Here is a 21,636-nt window from a genome sequence, read left to right on the forward strand (position 1 = left end):
GAACATGGTAATACCAAGGTATATCTTAGAGTACCTTGAAGCAAAAACTATTATGAATTTGGCATTCAATCAGTATCATGTTAGATATCAGTACCTGATACCATCTGAACACCATGGTACCACAACAGTACTTTTTGGAAGGTGATGCCAATATATTGGTACTGTGATTCAGACTATTATCAAAAAAGGTTTTCAAAATGGAAAATTTAAGTGTTGACCACCAGAAATTATTTCAATCAAATCATCAAACATGCAAACATTAAAAACCGTTCCAGCTTTATCAAGCAGTTCAAAAAATTAACTCAGACTCTCACCTCTGTTTGAACCATTGCTGGTCGTTGCGTTCGCAGCATTTTGACCGTCTGAAAGATGTCTACCACTCCTTCGTAGCGCATCCTCTCTAGCACGATGCTTAGCGTGATGAAGACGCCAGTTCGCCCCACACCAGCACTACAATGAGGAAGATAGCAGCTTAGAATCAAAGAGCGCTCTATACAGTGGACCCAAGAATGGGCAGTATAAGCAACTGTGAATTCATGGTACAGCAAAACAGGCGGCAATTATGTTAGCATAACAGCTAAAATCTTTCTGACAGCTGGTAATTTATAGCTATGTTTGGAATGGAATACTAGTGTACTGCTTATTGTTTTTCAATAGTCTGTGAAACAACACAAAATTCAATGTGGAACAGTTGTATGCTACATTGTTGTCACATTTGATTGCATTTTTAATTCAGTGAGCCGCATCCATTTAAATAAGTTTATTTTGCATTATTAAATGGATGGTTAATTTGACCACATGACACTGTGGGATACTGTATACATACTGGCTACAACTTTCAAAAATAGTAGGTAGTATTCCATTCCAAAAATACCCCACACATGCTAAGCTTGTCTCGCTTTGACAGTGCCTGAAATAGGAGGAATTTTAAGTATGATTCTTCAAGGCTCCCTTCATAAGCTGCTTTGGTGCTGAGCGATTTCACCAACCGAACAATAATTGAAATGACAACAAGCTTATTTTTTCCTTTTGCCTCGCAAGATTGAAAGGGACGAATTGGCTCGGAAACGTAGGGAGGGCGGTGACACTATAACATATTGATGGCCATGGGTCAACTACTGAGGTCTCTGATTGATTCAAGCACAGTTACAATGATGCAACTTTGCCAAAATAGTTCAAAACCTTATGGATTCCAATGAATAACCAGTTTGTGCCCTCAAGTCAGTGAATGTCAGAAGATAAAACGTTTTTGACAGTTGTTTTTCATGTTGCCAAAATCCCCCGTTTGCTAGAGAAAAAGAGGCGAAGAAAGAAGTGCTTTTTCATGGCAGCTGGTTGCAGCCCGTCGCTTGGCTTTTAGACTTCACTGAAGCGCTGGTTAAATAGATAGACTTTCAAATCTGACAGGCATGAAGGTGCATTGAATGAGCGGATTTACACTTCCATTCAGTGTACATAATCATGAAATTAATGACAAAACCATGTGGCTTTATTAGATAGCAAATCTGGAGGAGAGATTGATAGGAGAGGCAGAAGAGCAGAAGATCAAAAGGATAGTTCACCCAAAAATGAAAATTCTGCCATTACTTGCACACCTTAGCCATATGGTGCATGCCATCTTTCTTATGTGGAACACAAAAGGTGTATTTTTGTATCTTAATAGTATCTATTCAATGAATTTATATTATGTTAACAATTTATTTGATCTTAATAATGACCTGAAAGGACAATATAGTATCAATCCTTCCTTGCATTGTCCATCTGGTTTGGTTTGTATTAGAAATAAGTAAAATAACTGCTCTTCAGACAGATTAATGAGCAAAATAATCTAGAAAAAGTTATTGATAACAGATTCGTTTTTTGGAGTAACATATTTCCTCATACAGCAATCCAGAAACATTTGACTTGTGTTCTTTTTAACAACACGACAGTCTGTACGGCAGTATTGGCAGAGGCAGGAAACAGACGCTCTGTAGCCATTAAGCGAACGGGACTTGGTGCTCGGCGCTCTCTGATTATTTATGTGGGGCTGGAGGATGTCTTCTTTAGAAGAGTAACGATTGCTTGTTAAATGGTGGCCATGCTGGAGAAGGACACTTTAGATTTCTGGTCATAATTGTAAATGAGGAATGGTGTCCCATCGCGACATAATGGAGTCGCATGTATCATTTCTGTTGATCGTAAGATAAGGCGAGGAGAAAGGGTGTGTGTGTGTCTGTGTTATAGTTTGTGTAATTATGATAAAAGGAGCTCTGTCGCACTTGCCTGGCCACCATATGTCATTTGTGGTGTGCACTAGCTTGAATTTAAAGGGATAGTTCACCCCAAAATCAATTTTTTTTTACCATCATCTACTTCACGATATTCGGCAAGACAAAAGCAGTGTTTTTTCTTACTATGACATGCACAGACAAAGAGTCATAAATGAATAAAATCCCAGATGCAGTGTATTGTTCAACCAAAATCCCCCAAATAACCAGAAAAAATTAAGATTTGGGGCATAACATGGGACGTTTAAGTATAAACAACCCCGAAACACACTGGGAACTCTTATTTTGAAATGATGAAAAACAAATCGGCAACTATAGTTCCAAAAAGCAACTATTTATATGTTCAATTTAATGTTGTCACCCTTATCATGTAATGCCTCCCAAATTAAATAATGACTATTAGATGATTTTATATAATTCTACACACAGAACTTACGTAAATAATATGATCTGATTGTGTTATATTTAAAATATTTTCTTCTTTACATGCATTTCAGTCAGTAACTTAGTGTTGCTAACTACTTTTTTAAAGGAGTAGCTTGATTGTAGTTTAACTACTTTAAGTTATGAGTAGCTAGTCGCTTGGGAAGCAAGTTTCAAAGTAGCTTCCCCAACACTGGACAAAAGACCAGAATGGATATTCTGCTAAATATCACATTTTATGTTCCACGACAAAATGACATATGTGTTTAGAATGTCATAAGTGTGTGTATATCGTTAATTTAAATTTTTGGCTAAACTATTCCTTTAATGACCCTACGTCATTGACGAGTGCTGCTTTCTTGTCCTTACCTGCAGTGGACAGAAATAGGCCCGTCCTGCCCAAACTGCTCCTTGGTTTTATGCACCTGCCCAATAAAATCTATGAAGCCCTCTCCAGACTTGGGTACACCTTGTTCAGGCCAATCCGTGAACTGGAATTGCCGTACAGTCCTGGATTGGCCATCCTGTGAGCGAGAAGACAAACACAAACTAAGATAAACATCAACAGGACCTTATATCAGTCACCCTCTATCAGGGCTTCAATTGGTTCTTTTATTCAACACAATCCCTTATTTCACAGAACAAGATCTTCGCTCGGATCAGTCCATAAATGACTTTATCCAGACGGAATGCTGACAACCACAACAGAGCCCTGCCATCTTGATAGTGGATTTCTCGAGGGAGACTACGCCAAACAACTACTGCTCAAATCTGAGAAAACTCTAAACCCTTATGTCTTTTGTCATTGTTTATTTCCAGCTTTTTTTTCACTGGAATAACTCTCAGTTAAGAGAAATCGATGGTGCATCTGGCATGACGAGCGTCGTCTTGTGCTAAATGGAGTGATCCGGGCAGGTGATCGATGGCTTGACTCGGGGTTTGGAGAACCCTGCAGCTCTGGCACTGATGGATGAGTGGAGACTACACTCCTCCACCACGCCCCCCATCGAAGGACAGGATAAGAGAGAGAAAGGCTGGAGAAGCAAAGACGCCCAACCAAGGCTGATGCCTATTTTGAGAGCGAGAGAATGAAAATAATCGAAGGAAAGCTCAGGCAGAACGGAGGCACAATTAAATCTTGTTGGGTTTGCGGAAGGGGGCTCGGAAATATTCGCTCAGGCCTGCGGTTTGAATCTATAAGTGACGCAGGCGGATCAAACCTAATCACATTCGAACTAAGGGCTTTTTGGATCACACACACTACAAGTGTGGTCAAAATCTTGCTCATCTTTTTTATGGTGGGGCAGTATATCGAATATTCAAGATTTATTTTGCAATGATTTTGCTGGTGATATTAAGCAATATCACAAGTATTTTCAGGTGTTTTTCATTTCCTAAAGACTATGTAATTAGGCTTATTTTTCAATCTCTCCTTGTTTTGCGAGCTTTAAGATCATTAAGATGTTTTCATAGCATTTTCCGAAGAAAGTTACATTTCAACTCTATCTTTAACTATTAGTTTGCAGCATAATTAGTAGCATTTTTTATGTATTAAAATTTTATGTAAATAAATATTTGACTTTATAACTATATTGTATTGTTATACTGGTGCATATAAAAAAATACAGTGAAAGAACAGTGTGGAAAACATGCCTTAATTATTTTACCAAGGTTTTAGTCTATTTTACTTCTCACATTAAACATGATTGTTATTAACATATTTTGAATGTTTGCGGTATATCTGCGATGAATTAGCTGGCGATTTAAAATTAAGCAACACAATATTTTGCAATGATTTTAATGCATTTTTTATTACATAAAACTGTGATTAAAATAAAGGTGCAATATCTCATGTCTTTCGAGTTTGAAGCGTTAAGACAGGTGTTCAGTATCTTAACTTCAGCAGCAAAAACAACGTCAATAGTTGACACTGTAAGTTCGATTAGTTTCCGTGAATGATTTCAAACTGTTTGTTTCAATAAATCAGTTCAAAATGCTGATTCAACTATTAGTTTGTGGCATATTAGTTGCAAAATTGCTATTTGTTGCTATGTATTGGTGCATATAAATATATTGTCACTCTAATTCAACGAGTAGTTTGCGGCATAATTGGTACCATTTATTATGGATTAAAATGCTTACGTTAAAAAGAACATCTTGGTAAATATTGCTGTTTATTACTTTGTAAGTTTATATTGGTGCATATAAATATATAAGACTGTAGGAAAATGTGACTTGATAGTTTTATATTAACTAAAGTTTTACGTTATTTTACTTTTTGTATTAAACATTTGAAAAAAAAAAAATGGTTTCTCTGATTAAAAAAAATCAACCTTTAACCATTTTGGAGCAAATACATAAACAAAGAGGTGAATATCAAATAAAATAGAGACTTTCTTGCTATATCGTACAGGCCTAACTCTTTTTATGAAAGTGCTAGTTTTCAATCATGCAACATCATTACTCTGCTTTAAAAGAAATGGAACAAGCAAGCAGTTTGCTTTTGCTATTGAATAAGAAGGGTGAAATAAAGGCGAGAAAGAAACGTAACGAGGCGGAAAAAGACCGAAAGGAATTGCGCACACACCCTAAAGGCCGAGCGATGTGTGTTGAATTGTGTGATTAAATAGGTGACTTGATCGCTGCCAAACTAAACTCTGCTTTGCAGCTGGCCTCCTCTTTTTTCCCTCCCTCAGCTCCCATCCATCCATTCAAGCCCTGCCTCCTCCAGTCCTCTCTGATTAAAGTTCTCTTTGATTCTGTGGGCTGCGTGCTACAGTCTGATTACTGGAGAGCCCTGCCTGGATGATTCAATCACAATTAAAGTGCTTGGCTGAAGTGAGCGAGGCTCAGGATACTCAATTGTTCGCCGGGCTGTCCGTTTGCGTTTGTGCATACGGTGACAGTCAGAGGGCAGAAGAGGTGTTGCGCTTTAACAGTTTTTTGGAAGGGCCACTTGACTGATGAGAGTTTGAGTCATTAAATAAGATGTTCTTCTAACCATTTGCTCATTTGATGGAGTGATCAACCATTTCTAGAAGAAGACCTACTGCTAAGACTCAAGAGCAGGCCAAGATGGATCTAGACATTTTTCTGCACTGATTTTGACAGAAAATCTGCAGACTTATGAATATGGTAATCATTAAGTACCAATGCACAGTATATATATTAAAGTACCTTAGTATTACCATTTTTTGGACCTTTGAGTACACCATGTAAATATCAAAGTAATATGAGCATGGTTATCATATGGTGCAATGGTATACTGTATTTAAAAGTATTACTATCTAATACCATCACTAGACCGGAGTACTCTTTTCTAAGGGTTTCAGGACTCACCCGAGCATCTGTCACTTTAAACTCTCTGAGTATATACTGCGGCATGTTGTACTCCGCCATGGGGTCCACCACAAAGTACTGATATCTAGCAGAACGCTCTGCGGGCCAGTACTGATGACACTTTTCCTGTGGAAACGCATAAACAGAATGAATTAGAACCCGTTATCTGCAACATGTCCCAGTGACAACAGTGGAAGTCATGTGTTGTTCATTTTGAGCAATAGAAATACTCACTCGGCCCATTTCTCTCAGTTTGGTGAGCATCACCACGATTGTGGAGTTGTTCTCCCACAACATTCTCCAGAAGTCCTCGGTGGTTTCTGCTAATGGGCCTTGTGTGGCTATATAAGCCTTCTGTTGTCTGTTGGAAAGAGTTTGAAAACGTGAAGCCGCTTTAAGCGAGCCGATCTTAATGAAAGTTGTTCATGTTAAATACGAGTAGAGTGGAGAGTAGAGCTAAGAAGAGCTTGTTAGTTGTACCTGTATCCATCAATGAAGCTGGCATTGATGTAGTCGGATCCCTCCAGGCCTCTGATTGGCTGCAGGCAGACTCGAGTGGTCTCGTACGGCATGATGTTGACCAGGCGGTTTTTAAACTTGTTACATGGCAGATTGGCACTTATAAATCTAGACGTGTGAGCTTTAGAGTTTGCCAAATGCTGTGGATAAAGAAACAACATGAGAAAATTAGTAAATTTTACAGAGCGACATTGTGTCATAACATCCTTGTACAGATAAAGCAACTTGAAATAAATCCTTTTCTTCCAAATTAGGTGGGTCTCTTTCTGGTTTCCATCCTTATCGGTGAGATCAATCTCAAACGATGCTCCACAAGACACTTTGTTGGTTGCTTGGCTTCTATTTCAGTTGTGTCGGACTGAGTAGCTCTGCCCACAGTAAAATCTCATTGGTCCATTTTCAGTCTCCAAAAAGCTATATATTAAACATCAAACCTGTTCTGACTAGAAGTGGTGTTGTCGCTTCATATAGCATTTTCGCTTTCAGTGAGAACAGAAAAAATACTAGAATTGCTGAAAACTTCAAAATATATTCGAAATAATAATTAATTAATTATATTTACTTATCACACATTTGCACATATACAGTGAAATTCTTTTTTTCACATATCCCAGCTAAGCTGGGGTCAGAGTGCAGGGTCAGCCATGATACGGCACCCCTGGAGCAGATAGGATCAAGGGCCTTGCTCAAGGGCCCAACGGTGGCATCTTGGCAGTGCTGGGGCTTGAACCCCCAACCTTCTGGTCAGTACCCCAGAGCCTTAACCACTGAGCCACCACTGTATAATTCACCATATAAACCTAATCCGTAAAAAATTACTGCTTAAATGTAACTTATTTGCAGTCTTTTCATCAATTCAGCATCACATTTACAAAGATTCTGGTATGTAGGATAATAGTAGCTGGAAGGGAATCTCAAACAGCCATTTAACCATTTTAACCTTTTATTTTTGGATTGATGCTTCTATTTTTTCCACTCCACCTGTTTATTGCAGAGTGTTTGTAAATGGGCTCAACTGGGTGACCCAGTTTACATTTACTCGCAGGAAACCTGTCAACACTTGTTGTTGTTATAATTACTAAAATCCATCAATCTTCTATCTGGTGGCATGAAACCCTACATTGAAAACAACCAAAAAGTCACAAAGTACTTGATGCCAATTGCCGAAATGGTTCACTGTCATTTTAGGGTGCTTTTATTTATACTGTTACAAGAAACCAGTGCGTAATTTCACCGTTCCGCACGCACACATTCACATGGCCTGCATACTCTAGTGTCATGATCCAAATTAGGGCTTGTAACCATCAATTACCATCAACAGCACCACAGTAGCCAAGGTTTTCGTCTCTTTCTAGGTCACTTGTCTAAAAGGATTGTCTTCTTTCACTGGACAAGCCTGGAACATCCAGAGACTGTGCCATACTCTGCTCTGTTCAGCCAGGTAATGCCTCTTCTCAATTGAAAATCCATTCAGTTCCAGCTCCAGGACTAGTCTCCCGTTCATTTTTAGGAGCCAGCCACTGGCTGTTTGTCCATCCTTTCAGTCTTTGAGTAGTTTTTAAGGAGGCACCTGGAAGGGCATGAGATATTCTAGTGGGGAGCGCCAGTCATTATCTGTACTGTTGAGATAATAAGAAACTCACACGCTTGCACGTACACCACATTGGCTGGCAGGTGTATCGGGTTGGGGCATCCACAGAGGTTGAATTTCACAGTGGTTCATGACATGGTCAGTCCTCAAACCTCTTATCATTGATAATCTAAAATTATCTCCCAAACTGGGCTCATTAGATGCCATAGATGGCATAGATCAATAAAAATGTTTGACCTGGATATGAGTGCACAAGTTTTGGCCCCATGATACTTCATATTGGGCAATATACAATATATAATATTTAGCAAAGCAAATCTAGCGACTCTACAGAAAATTAGCTAAGCAGAAAGCTGCATTGAAGCAAATCCTCATTTTTCATTCACTAGCATCAAACAAGGGAAGTTGAAAAATGTGCAAGCTTTTTTTCAATTAATAGTAGGAAAATATAATTATTTTGATCTGTGCAGAGTAAGAAACCATTCGAAACGATTCAATGCAAGAGCGAATTGTCAGACTGATTCAGACCAATTTGCGAACTGATTCAGACTGTTTGGCTTACACATTTGACCAATCTCTTGAGACAAACTGACTTGGAAGAGTCATTTCTTCGTGAATCAAACATGACTAGTTCTGATTCTTTACTGCCGACAGAGAATATCGGACACATGACTTGATTACTAAAAATATTGTCAGAGAAAAGTCTAACGCAAATTAATTGATTAATTAGTAAAACAGTTGCAACTGCAAAATTAAATAATTTAAATAGCAATGCTGCAACCTTGCACTGAGCTTTGCTGCTTTTACTGCTTTGCAAAGCTCAATATAGTGGCTTTGGGAAAGTAAAGTCCGCCTTTCAAAAGAGCCAATTGCCTTTTTGGTAGAGACATTATCGGTTGTTTTTTCCCCCTCTAGAACACATACACATTAGCTAGACTAGCCTGAGAAATGGAGTCTTAAAACGTGAATTGAGCTGAAGTTGCAACATCATTGTTGCCAAATTTGACTGCATATTTGAAATGTGATATTTAAATATTTAAACATAACCCTGACAAACAGAGATTTGGAGAGTTTGGTCTTTCACCATGCAAGCAGATAGAAAACAGCTGCCTGGGGTGTTACCAAGATGGCTGCCGAGAACTGACTTTGGGACTACTTTGTTCCACAAGCAAGAGAAAGACAGAAAAAGAGTGAGGGAGCTTGAAAGAGCAATAAATAAATAAATAAATACCCAGGAGAATTATATCTTTAAGCCCAGAAAGCCAGTGTTTGAATATACAAGTGTGCTTCTGTGGCACCACAGTCCCTCTCTTCTCATTACCTAACACATCCGTTCTCCTCAACATCCATCTTCGGGTGTTAATTACCCTTCCCACAATCCATCTCTGCTTGTCATCAACTCTGTGCCAATTTTAAGTCATTTCTGTCACAACTCGAGTTAGATTTTCACATCTGAATCCACTGAAACAAAACAAGCTCCCAAGAGATGTAGATCATTATTAGCTGTTCTGCACGCTCTGGATGCACCTCTGCGCTGTGACAAGTCTTTAAAAAAAACATCAAATGATTATAAGGTGCGTTCGATTGTCTTGCGTCCTCCAGATCAACAGTTCTTGAAGATTCACGTGCGTTGAGATGTAATTAGAGGTGTGAACTGCTCTTGCGTGGAGTTCTTCAGATGCCGAGACATTGTGACATTTAACTATCAAGCTTACGAAAATGGCTAGATGCACAAAATATGTTTTTCTGTGGTGTTGCACCTGCTGCTTAAACCAGCCTAAGCAGTTTTTTTTTTTTTTTTTGGTTTTAGCTGGTTTAAGATGGTCTCCCAACCTGGCTTGGCTTTTTCAGCTGGTTTAGCTGATCGGCCAGATAGTCTTAACAGCCTAACCAGCCGACAAGTGACCAAAACCCCTCAAAAACTAGCCAATAGACCTGCCAAGGAGACTTAAGGCTGGTTTAAGCTGTTTATTTCAACAGAGCCTACTTCTTTAAAGGTATAGTATTGTTTAGAGTCTTTGTTAATGTTAATTAAACTATTTTATATATTGATAATGAAATTCTGCGAAATCAAAATGTTTTGCCAATTTTGATATGTAGTTCTTGATATTTGGTACCTTAAACTCCAGCTCCATGCCGCTGACATGCTCTCCGGCCTCCACCTGAGCAAGCTTCTGGATGTAGGAGAAGAGGCTTCGCGCCGCCACCTCTGTGTTGCCGCAGGCAACAGCCTCCAGCAGGGCGTCGTGGATGAAGCTGTACTGATCTTCTGTCTGCACCATGTAGTTCCTCTGTGAGCGCATGAGGGTCACATGACCATAGATGTCCACCGTCTTCTCGTGTTTTATGCGTTCCAACATAGCGTCAATCACAATGAAGCAGCCCGTACGACCAACACCAGCACTGAAAACACAGTTCACTTCAGTCAGAGAGGTACAACACCCTCGTGCCAATACGTTTTTTTCCCCAAAAGACAGATGGAGAGAGAAATAGCACCAGTTACTGTCAACTGTTACATAAAATTAAAAATAACATTAATAATGTTTATTAATAGTTAAATAACAAAAATAAAATGTAAACTATGAAAACTAATATAAATATAAATATAAAACTAAATAAATAATTAAGATAGCTACTCTAAATATTTCCCAATAACAATTGGATGTTGTGAAATTATATTTAATTAAAGGTCAGCTCTTCTTAAAATCTCAGGGGGTACTTCAAGTAAATAATTAAGGTTATAGAGGTTCAGCTGATAAAACGGTTGGCGTATAAGCACCGCTGGACTTTTAGACTGTCCTTAACTTAAACATTCTTCAGGTTTAAACTTTCTCAGATCCATGAGAACTGGAACCAGAGGTTCTGACCTGCAGTGGGCGATGATGGGGCCGGCATCAGGTGGGTTGCATGTCTTCACCCTCCTGAGGAAGGCCAGGAATGGAGTGGGGTACTCTGGAACGCCGTGGTCTGGCCAGGCGGTGAACTGGAACTGTCGCACCTCTCGCTTTTCACTGGATCCGTTCTGAGAAAACGATGAACGGCAGGTTAGGATGACAGAAAGGTTATACGTAAATTATAAAGTGCCATAACTATAGATTTTACTTTGCTTTGCTGGTAGAAACTATGCAAGAATCATATGAAGCAAGTTTGAAGCATTTATGTGGTGTAGTGGTTAGTAGATGTTGGTTCGGATCCCACAAGTTACAGGCCATGTGAGCACTGTACCCTTGAGCAAGACACTTAACTAAAACAAGCCTATTCACTCAATAAGTGTAAGTCAGCTTTAAGTGACCCGACTCAATTTTGACAGAATAGGTAGTTGTGTTTTGCATTTGCACAGCACAATTGTCTAGTCCAACATTTTTTGGCCAATACTACACATATATTCAATGTTTACATGTATGTCATCAGTACGCGATGAAAGTAAATAAACAACTCTGCCTTGACGCTACTAAGGGAGCCAGAGATGTGTCTGCCGCATGGAACATTTCTGTGAGAAAAGACACCTCACAATGTCCTGCTAGTTTTAGCTTCTAGTTTTATTCCTCATCCTGGACGTCTTTAAAAGGAGGTTTTGCATTTCAATGTGGCTGCTTTTCCGACAGAGACTTCCTTTGAATAAATGAATAAATAAACAACGTAATTAAGAGCAAAACTGGCCCAGTTTTCTGGATATTTCTCTGGCTGTCTTTGGCAGGCGGTGTTCTCTGCAGTGGAAGGGCTTGTGCAGGATTGTTTTTAAGAATTCATGACTTTGAGAACGCTGTGTGTGCATTGCAGGATATGTGTACACATAAATACATCTTGACATTCCAGTTAGTGTGTACTTGTGTGTAAAAGTCTGTGTAGGTTTCCAAACTGACTATTCACCCTTGCAATACGATACACTGTGCACTCTTAAAATGAGAAGCGTGCACATTTTTTTTCAGCGTTAATAAACAAAACCAAAACAAAAAAAAAAGCCATTACTTAGACATAAATGTGAAAACAGGTAAAACAGAGTAAAACACGAGATTCCGCTACAAAAAATTGTTAGGCGGGACATGATTTTATTAATCGGGAATTGATTGGATTTACATGCCCAAATTGAGTCTGAGGTGGCTGGAAGAAGGCTTGGTGATGTCATCCAAAAAGGAAAGCTGTTTTAGAAGTGGAGCTATTTTTTTTTAGAATAACATGTACTGATGAACTAAATCAAAACTAGACTAGGAACATGCATTAAGAAAGTAAATAGCCTCAATTTTGATTTCATGTTGACTCAAAAAAGCACTATGTCAAAGCCATGGGCGCACTTCTTCATTGCTCTTTGTGACACAGTCTCACTTTAATCAGTTCTTTGGCTCGTGTCTTACTGGCACTCTTCACTACAGTAAAAGTGCAATCCATTTTAATTCACGTTACGGTCTGACCGTGCAACTCAATGACCCCTCTCTATTTCTTTCCCTCCTTCAAACCACTTTGTGTTTACTTGACCACTGTGCATCAGGGATGCCAATTTTGTATATGAGTAGTTTTGCTCGGGCCACTTAGCTAAGTGCCTCTCTTTGGCAGGCGTAACATTAAAAGATGATGGATGAGGAATGAGGAGATTATAAAAACATGTGTGCGTGTTTGTGTACAGGGTCGGGGAGATGAGTACCCTGGGAGGGTCTTTGAAAATAGTTTCCCATCCCCAACCGCTTGCAATCGTCCTGGTTGCTGATTTCTGTCGGGACTCCAAAGCGAGACTGTGTTATGTGTCTGCTCTGAGAAAAAACTGCTTTAGGGTCTGTTGGGAAATATCGGGCCCTTGCACAATGCAAAACTCTTTAATATATCTAAAGAAAAGCGTTCCTCGGAGAGAGAGTGAGAGAGAGAGAGAGCTCACATCTCTAGAATGGTTGTCTTTTCCACCGATGAAATAGTGTTTGTCGAAATGTTAAATGTTGGCCCACAATCATTTTTGTTACGATCTAATCTAGGAATGTTTTGATATCATTTATTTATTTTTTATTTTGTTCTCCCCTTTTCTTCCCAATTTGGAATGCCCAATTCCCAATGCACTCTAAGTCCTCGTGGTGGCATAGTGACTCACCTCAATCCGGGTGGAGGAGGACGAATCTCAGTTGTCTCCGCGTATGAGACCGTCAATCCGTGCATCTTATCACGTGGCTTGTTGAGCGCGTTACTGCGGAGAGGTTGCGCACGTGGAGGCCCATGCTAGTCTCTGCGGCATCCACGCACAACTCACCACACGCCCCACCAAGAGCGAGAACCACATTATAGCAACCACGAGGATGTTACCCCATGTGACTCTACCCTCCCTAGCAACTGGGCCAATTTGGTTGCTTAGTTGACCTGGCTGGAGTCACTCTGGATTCGAACTCGCGATTCCAGGGGTGGTAATCAGCATCAATACTCACTGAGCTACCCAGGCCCCTCGATGTTTTCATACTCTTTTAGAATATGAAGCTATTGGCACGCAGGAGTTAGCTGCCTTAAGCTGTTTTCAATTGGTTTGAACCCAAGTATGATTTGACACCCTAGTAACACCTGTTTGTAATGCTGTAGCTAGGGAGTGACACAAGAGGAGGAACCACAAGTAGAGGTAGACCGATATATCGGTTTTTCGATTAATCAGTGCCGATAGTTGCTTTTTAGAACCATCGGTTATCGGCAAAAATTGGTGTAAATATAAATGCTATAAAAAGCTTAATTAGCTAAATAGCATTGTTACGGAGCCAAGTCTGTAATTTCAAATTAAGAGTCCCTGGTGTTTTTTGGGTTTGTGGTAAAAAATCCCACGTTATGCACCAAACCTTTACCTTTTTTCTGGGTAGTACTGGGATTTTGGTAAAACAATATATTGCATCTGGGATTTTATTTATTTTTGTCTGTGCCTGTATCTGAAAGTAAAGATACATTTTTCAACATTGAATAAATCAATTTTAAAAACTACTGACTGATTAATTAGTTATCTGCCTTGTATACCATCTTAATTATCAGTATCGGCAAAATCTACTATGCGAAATCTATGTGCAATAATCTGCAAATTACTGCATTCATACTAATTTGCAAACTGTAATGAACTCTGCAAGAACCGCAGACACCACCCCTAGGGGGCGTGCACACAGGACACCCTTGCATTCAAAAACAGCTAGATGGAACGTGACGGAATAAAACACAATGCAGATGTTTTTAAAAGTTTTAATATGACATGCCATGTTAATATGTAAACATAATTGTTTTTTTTTTAAGTATGCAAAACCTGTGCAAAAAAATGTGCAACATTCATGGCAAGACATTGAACAACAGACGCGATTGTATAACCAATGACGTCCTTCTGACGCATGTATACATAAACCAACAAATAAAAAGGAAGTTTTACCTTGTGTAGGGAGAAGGTGCGCACACAGAATGTAGCGAGTTCGATGGTGTCCAGGAGCGTCACTTGAATCATACCGTAGGTCTCCGTCCCTCTACTGGGCCAGTACTGATCGCACTTTATCTGCAAGTGGACGAGAGGACAGAGGGGCACACTTAACAGATTAGAATCTCTTTCATGTGGGTTTTGCTGTCTTGGAGGTGAACTCAATTCAGTTCCTTCACTCATGTTTACCCAGACATGCAAATTCCTCTCACCCTTCATTGAAATCATCTTGCGATTCAGTGTGCTTGGAAATTACGGTGATATTAAACTAAACTTCACCAAGATTCCTCATATTTATTCAAACAACCATCTAAGAGCTAACTGAAAGACATGAAACACACACACACACACACACACACACACACACACACACACACACACACACACACACCCTTTTCCACCAATATGATAATGGTGCTGGAGCCAGTGACCAATCATGCCCCATTTTGCAAATTTCCAGGAAAGGAAAGGCGGTTTTGGGCAAAATAAATAAATAAATAAAAATGTCTGTACTGCATACTGGCCACTTAAAACTGCTAGTCTCAAACCAGGAACTACTAACATTAGAAGCCGGGGTGACAAAACTACATTGCACAAAACTATATCACTTCTGTTATAATCAACAAAGTGTGGTGTTAGCGTAGTGGGCTAAAGCACATAACTGGTAATCAGAAGGTTGCTGGTTCGTTCCCCACAGCCACCACCATTGTGTCCTTGAGCAAGACACTTAACTCCAGGAGGATTGTCCCTGTAATAAGTGCACTGTAAGTCACTTTGGATAAAAGTGTCTGCTAAATGTAAATGTAAAACAAAGATGTCTACTCTTAATGTGTCGTGACACACATTCAGTTGACAAACACCCCATTCCTATTTTTGTCATGCTGCAACTCTTCACCATTCATCTGAAATAAAATGATTTCATATACAAACATATGCGTGCATTGATTATGAATTTGACCTGTTATATATTTTAAGTAACTTCGGACCATTACATCAAGCAAATCTCAGTTTTTAGATGTTAAAATATGTTCTTAAAACTAATTACTTATTCTTAATGAGTACTTCTGTCTTGTTTTTTTTTTTTTTTCAGTAAAAATATTGATTATCTTACTGCAATGTCAGATATATTTCACTTGGTTTAAGTACAAAACAAAAAAAGTATAAAAGTATAAAAGTAAAAAAGCAAAACAGTATAAAGTGAAAACAATTATCTGAAAACGTGTAAATATCGTAAAGATATTTTAATATTTAAGGGATTTTATTTTATATAATTGTATATATTATATTATATTTTATTTTATAATTTATAAAATTATATACAACTTTATAATGTTTAATATACAGTTGTGCTCAAAAGTTTGCATACCCTTGGAGAATTGGTAATATATGTACCATTTTTTAAAGAAAACATGAGTGAGCAGGCAAAACACATTTCTTTTATTTTTTATGGGATTCATATTCAACTGTAGGTTATAACAGAATGGCACAATCATAAAACAAAACATGGCAACAAAGAAAAAAATGAAATGACCCCTGTTCAAAAGTCTGCATACCCTTAGTTCTTAATACTGTGTATTGCCCCCTTTAGCATCAATGACAGCGTGCAGTCTTTTGTAATAGTTGTCTATGAGGCCCCAAATTCTTGCAGGTGGTATAGCTGCCCATTCGTCTTGGCAAAATGCCTCCAGGTCATGCAAAGTCTTTGGTCGTCTTGCATGAACCGCACGTTTGAGATCTCCCCAGAGTGGCTCGATGATATTAAGGTCAGGAGACTGTGATGGCCACTCCAGAACCTTCACCTTTTTCTGCTGTAACCACTGGAGGGTCAACTTGGCCTTGTGCTTAGGGTCATTGTCATGCTGGAAAGTCCAAGAGCGTCCCATGCGCAGCTTTCGTGCAGAAGAATGCAAATTGTCTGCCAGTATTTTCTGATAACATCCTGCATTCATCTTGCCATCAGTTTTCACATGATTCCCCATACATTTAGAGCTCACACCCCCCCAAAACATCAGTGAGCCACCACCATGCTTCACAGTGGGGATGATATTCTTTTAACTATAGGCCTTGTTGACCCCTCTCCAAACATAGCGCTTATAGTTGTGACCATAAAGCTCTATTTTGGTCTCGTCACTCCAAATTACAGTGTGCCAGAAGCTGTGAGGCGTGTCAAGGTGTTGTCGGGCATATTGTAACCGGGCTTTTTTGTGGCATTGGTGCAGTAAAGGCTTCTTTCTGGCAACTCGACCATGCAGCTCATTTTTGTTCAAGTATCGTCGTATTGTGCTCCTTGAAACAACCACACCGTCTTTTTCCAGAGCAGCCTGTATTTCTCCTGAGGTTACCTGTGGGTTTTTCTTTGTATCCTGAACAATTCTTCTGGCAGTTGTGGCTGAAATCTTTCTTGGTCTACCTGATCTTGGCTTGGTATCAAGAGATCCCCAAATTTTCCACTTCTTAATAAGTGACTGAACAGTACTGACTGGCATTTTCAAGGCTTTGGATATCTTTTTATATCCTTTTCCATCTTTATAAAGTTCCATTACCTTGTTACGCAGGTCTTTTGACAGTTCTTTTCTGCTCCCCATGGCTCAGTATCTAGCCTGCTCAGTGCATCCACATGAGAACTAACAAACTCATTGACTATTCATACACAGACACTAATTGCAATTTAAAAAGTCACAGGTGTGGGAAATTAACCTTTAATTGCCATTTAAACCTGTGTGTGTCACCTTGTGTGTCTGTAACAAGGCCAAACATTCAAGGGTATGTAAACTTTTGATCAGGGCCATTTGGGTGATTTCTGTTATCATTATGATTTAAAAAGGAGCCAAACAACTATGTGATAATAAATGGCTTCATATGATCACTATCCTTAAATAAAACACACTTTTTTTGCATGATCATATTTTCAAAATCAATGCCTAAATGTCACAATTTCTGCCAGCGTATGCAAACTTTTGATAACTTTTGCAAACTGTATAATAATATTTACTATTATTAAATAATTTTATACATTTTTTTTAATTATTATAATATATATTTTATATATATTTTTAAATGGAAAACAAGACAAAAATACTTGTTTTTACTAGTGATATTACAAATGATTGTTACTAAATAACCTGCCCACAAAATAAACATGGCACATCATGCCTTACTTCTTATTTGAGTCTTGCTTCTTATTTTTGAGAAAATATTTTAATATCCAGAATCATTTCATTTTTATTGAGATTGCTTGTCATAACATTCAGAAGTTATTTAAATATATACTGAATAAAATTCATCATTCATAATATGCTTATTTTCAAGATATATCCTCTGAAAACAAGTCTAAATATCTCATGTAATGTTCCTTCTCAAGGATATTTTAAGATGTAAGATAATTAAAATATATATCTAAATAATATATATAAAATATATTTTAAGATCTATTTAAGACACTTGAAAACAAGTTAAAAAAAGATTAATTGAAAACTCGTCAAGAATGAATTTTTTTGCAGTGTGCAGCATTTGCGCGACAATGCAAAAGTCATGGGTTCGAATCCCAGAAAACGTACATATTAATAAAATGTATAGCTTGAGTGCACTGTTTGGATAAAAGTGTCTTGCAATTCATATAAATAAACAAATGCAAATGTGACTCAATGGAAACGTGGGCTGCTTCTGAGAGCTTCCAAACAGCTCCCTATATATTCACAAATCGACAGCAGTGATTGAAATGTACACTTGGTTGGAAAAGACCAACCGCCGTCAGCCCCAGGGGTTCACACCTGCAATCACGAGCCCTCCTTGCATACCCATGACTCCCGCCAACATCACATCAGTTACCCTGGCATAATGTTTTCCTTCCCTTCTTTGACACCTGGCACAGTGTCAGACCCCCGGCCTGCCACAGTCCTAATAAAGATTCACTCAATACGGAGCATGGCGTGTCGGGGCCGCCCTCCCGTGCCCTGATGCGATGTGACAGCTCGCTGCTTCAGAAATGTGCAGGTTTAATGCTTTCTTTGCGCTTATGTTGCAGATTGAACGGCTCACTCTGATCGCATCTGACAGAGCTCTAATGCGCCGTGTGGCTCCCACTTAGATGGTGAGAGAGAATGGCAGAGAGAGAGAGAAAGAGAGAGAGAGAGAAGTGTCCTGAGATATTGACGGTAAGTACACCAGTGTAGGGCTCATCTTCCATAAGCTCCTAGGCTGCGTCTGAATTTCTGTACTTTTATAGCATGCACTGAATTCGAAGAATGGATCTTTCTCTTTGTGGTAAATGTACCACACTTCCCTGTTAGAGCTGAGAGATGATTCCTAGTTGTTATCAGACAGAGCTCCCTTCTTTAATTCCCTCCATTTTTCTCTATCCTCTTTGGTTATTCATTCAACCGGTAATGGCATTTCAACTGGAATAATGTCAATTTGTTCAGTCATTTTAACAAGCCCAGTCGTTTAAACAAGGCTAAAAGAGCCAGCCTATTATCTTTTAAGGAACACTGGCTCTGTTCAAAAACCTATATGCTGCATACCTAGACAGCTCCCGATGCAAAGGCAGTTTCAAAAGTATAATAATGCTGCCTTCTAAGAGACCATTCAAACAAACGCATTCTTATGCTAAAAAAAGGTAGACGCAGTGCTACAACAGTGATGTCTGGAGATGCATTTTCAAAAATGTAAGTAGTTACGGCATTTAAAAAATGTGGCACTCCTGTGAGGCGGCAATGGACGTATCCTACACAGATAGAGCAATTTCAAAATGCATTGCAATGAATTTCTGATGTAAAAAATGCAAGAAAGCTTTTTCACTTAACCAGAGAGCTGACGTCATACCAGTGGCAAAACAGTTGGGTAATTAATCATGCAATTTGATTGTTTTTTTTTTTGACTAGCCTCACCCTTGACTTTTCCTCCAGTCTTGTCATCATGACAACTGTAGCAGCTCGTTGCTCCCACACCATCCTCCAAAAGTCTCCGAATGTCTCGGGCAGTGGTCCCTGTGTGGCTATGTATGCGTTCTGCTTCCTGTAGCCATCGATGTAGTTAGCATTGATGTAATCACTGCCTGTGATACCTGGAAACGAAGCATGAGGGTAGTAACTGTGAAAATTAGAGCCGAAATGGCAGCGAAATTCAGTTGCAAATTCGGTTTTATCATAAACTTAACAGAGGATTGTTAAAACCAAGAAAAAAAAAAAAATTTGTAAAACTTATATGTTCTCTGAAAACAAGTCTTAGTATCTTAATATCTTGGCAATTTTGCTTCTCAATTCTTTGAAAACAAATTTTAATATCTAATACTGCATTTTTTCTCAAGTAAATTTATCTTGTTTTAAGGATGTTTAGATATTAAAACTGGAAAACAAGACAAAAATATTGATTAAAAAAAGATTTTTGCATTGTAACTATAACTTAACTTGTCCCCTTTTAAGATAACTGTCTCCTTAAGAGTTCTATAATGGCTGATGTTGCAATTGTGTAAGTCTGTTAACTATTAAAAAACTAGGAGTGCTGTTTTCTACTCCACTAACATGATATAAGGTCACACTCTGGTAAGAGGCTACTGCAGAGCTTGCAACATGTATCTATCATAGAAAATAATCCCTGTGAAAGAAAAGCCATCAAGCTTCTTTGCTGCTCTCTTCTTGTTTCTTATTTTCTACCCAGCCTTTCTGGCCCGTCCAGCCCTCCCAGGGCTGCCGACCACAACCACTGCTACTGATTTAGGGCCAGATGCTATACGATGGAATTAGGCGGGACTAGGTATAAATCAGCAGAGTAGAACCCACGCTGGACCCTTTCTCGCTTTCTTTCTGCCATCACTCTGGGCGGCCGGCCGTAAATCTCCTTTAAAGGAGCCAAACACTCTCCCTATAAGCTCACCATCCATGAAATGCCTGGAATAGAGGTAAAGCTCCTGTATGCTACTGCTACAGGTTGTGACAACCAGAGTTGGAGTCTTGATTGAGTGGCCTTGGTCTTGAGACATTTTAAGATGACATAATTGTGGTATTGGTCTGGGTCTCAAAAGATAAAGTCTTGGTCTTAATCTGGATCTGGGCATAGGTCTAGAATTGGTCTGGGTGTTAGGGGATCTGGAATTGGTCTGTGTCTTTGGGGGTCTGAAATTGATCTGGTACAAGTGTGGGTCTTTGGAGGTCTGGTATTGATCTAGGTCTGGGCTTCAAGGGTCTAGTCTTGGTCTTTGGGGGTCTGAAAATGGTCTGGGTCTTAGGTGGTCAGGTACTGGTCTAGGCCTGGGCCTTCAGGGGTCTGCAATTGGTTTGGGTTTGAGTTGTTCTGGTACTGGTGTGGGTATTTGTGGGTCTAGTACTGGTCTAGGTCTTGGTCTTTGAGGGTCTGGAATTGTTCTGTGGTATTAGTGGGTCTAGTATTGATCTAGGTCTTATTCTTTGGGATCTGGAAATGCTCTGGGTCTTAGGGGATCTGCAATTGGTCAGGGTCTTGGTCTTTGGTGGTCTGGTATTTGTCTAGGAATAGGACTCAAGAGTCTAGTCCTGGCCTTGGTCTTTGGGGGTCTGGAATCAGTCTGGGCACCAGGGAGTTTGGTATTGGTCTGGGTTTAAATCTTGGAAGTGTTAGGGGATTGTTTAAATCCCTAACCATAGCTATGAGCAACAGAAATAGTAATACTTGATTAAACACCACTAATTATAAAAGGATTGAAACAAGTCATCTATAATTACACTTGGGAGTCAGTGCTCTATTGTAACCTCTCTACAATAACCTACGAGAGGAATATTTAATTGTGCAGTTTACCCAACACAAAAGCATCAATCGCAAACACAGGCCCGTGGTGCTAAACTGTTGTTTTCATGCTTTATCAGCGAGCACGAAACACTTGGCCGTGCTCATTTTCAAGCCCCCACTACACTGGAGAGAAGGCAAAATTAGCAATCAGAGGAAAAAAGACAGAATGCCATTAAAAGCCTCTCCCCGTCTCACAATGCGATAGCGGGAGCGTTCGCTTTAGTCATAGCTAAGTGAACAGCGCACGGCTGCCTGCACGAATTGTTCGACTGCTGTGTCTAATGGCGAAATCACTGCACTGTAAAATGGAAATTTCGAACTTGATT

The 21,636-nt window shown here is 39.3% G+C and overlaps 2 protein-coding genes across 16 annotated transcripts in view; one reads left to right on the forward strand and one right to left on the reverse strand.

The window, feature by feature from the left end:
• LOC127438849 (uncharacterized) overlaps positions 1-21,636 on the forward strand; it is a 687,566-nt gene that overhangs the window by 321,180 nt on the left and 344,750 nt on the right. The window lies entirely within an intron of this gene.
• LOC127438810 (receptor-type tyrosine-protein phosphatase S-like) overlaps positions 1-21,636 on the reverse strand; it is a 264,336-nt gene that overhangs the window by 4,585 nt on the left and 238,115 nt on the right. For all 15 annotated transcript variants that reach the window (XM_051694665.1, XM_051694666.1, XM_051694668.1 and 12 more), the window contains 9 exons: positions 19,438-19,613; positions 14,510-14,629; positions 11,010-11,164; positions 10,260-10,545; positions 6,513-6,691; positions 6,267-6,393; positions 6,033-6,158; positions 3,063-3,217; positions 315-450 (listed from right to left, as the gene is read on the reverse strand). In XM_051694665.1, the coding sequence (XP_051550625.1) occupies positions 315-450; positions 3,063-3,217; positions 6,033-6,158; positions 6,267-6,393; positions 6,513-6,691; positions 10,260-10,545; positions 11,010-11,164; positions 14,510-14,629; positions 19,438-19,613 (1,460 nt within the window). The remainder of the gene's footprint in view (positions 1-314; positions 451-3,062; positions 3,218-6,032; positions 6,159-6,266; positions 6,394-6,512; positions 6,692-10,259; positions 10,546-11,009; positions 11,165-14,509; positions 14,630-19,437; positions 19,614-21,636) is intronic.

This window comes from Myxocyprinus asiaticus, chromosome 50 (genome assembly GCF_019703515.2).
Source record: "Myxocyprinus asiaticus isolate MX2 ecotype Aquarium Trade chromosome 50, UBuf_Myxa_2, whole genome shotgun sequence".
NCBI classification, from domain to species: domain Eukaryota; kingdom Metazoa; phylum Chordata; class Actinopteri; order Cypriniformes; family Catostomidae; genus Myxocyprinus; species Myxocyprinus asiaticus.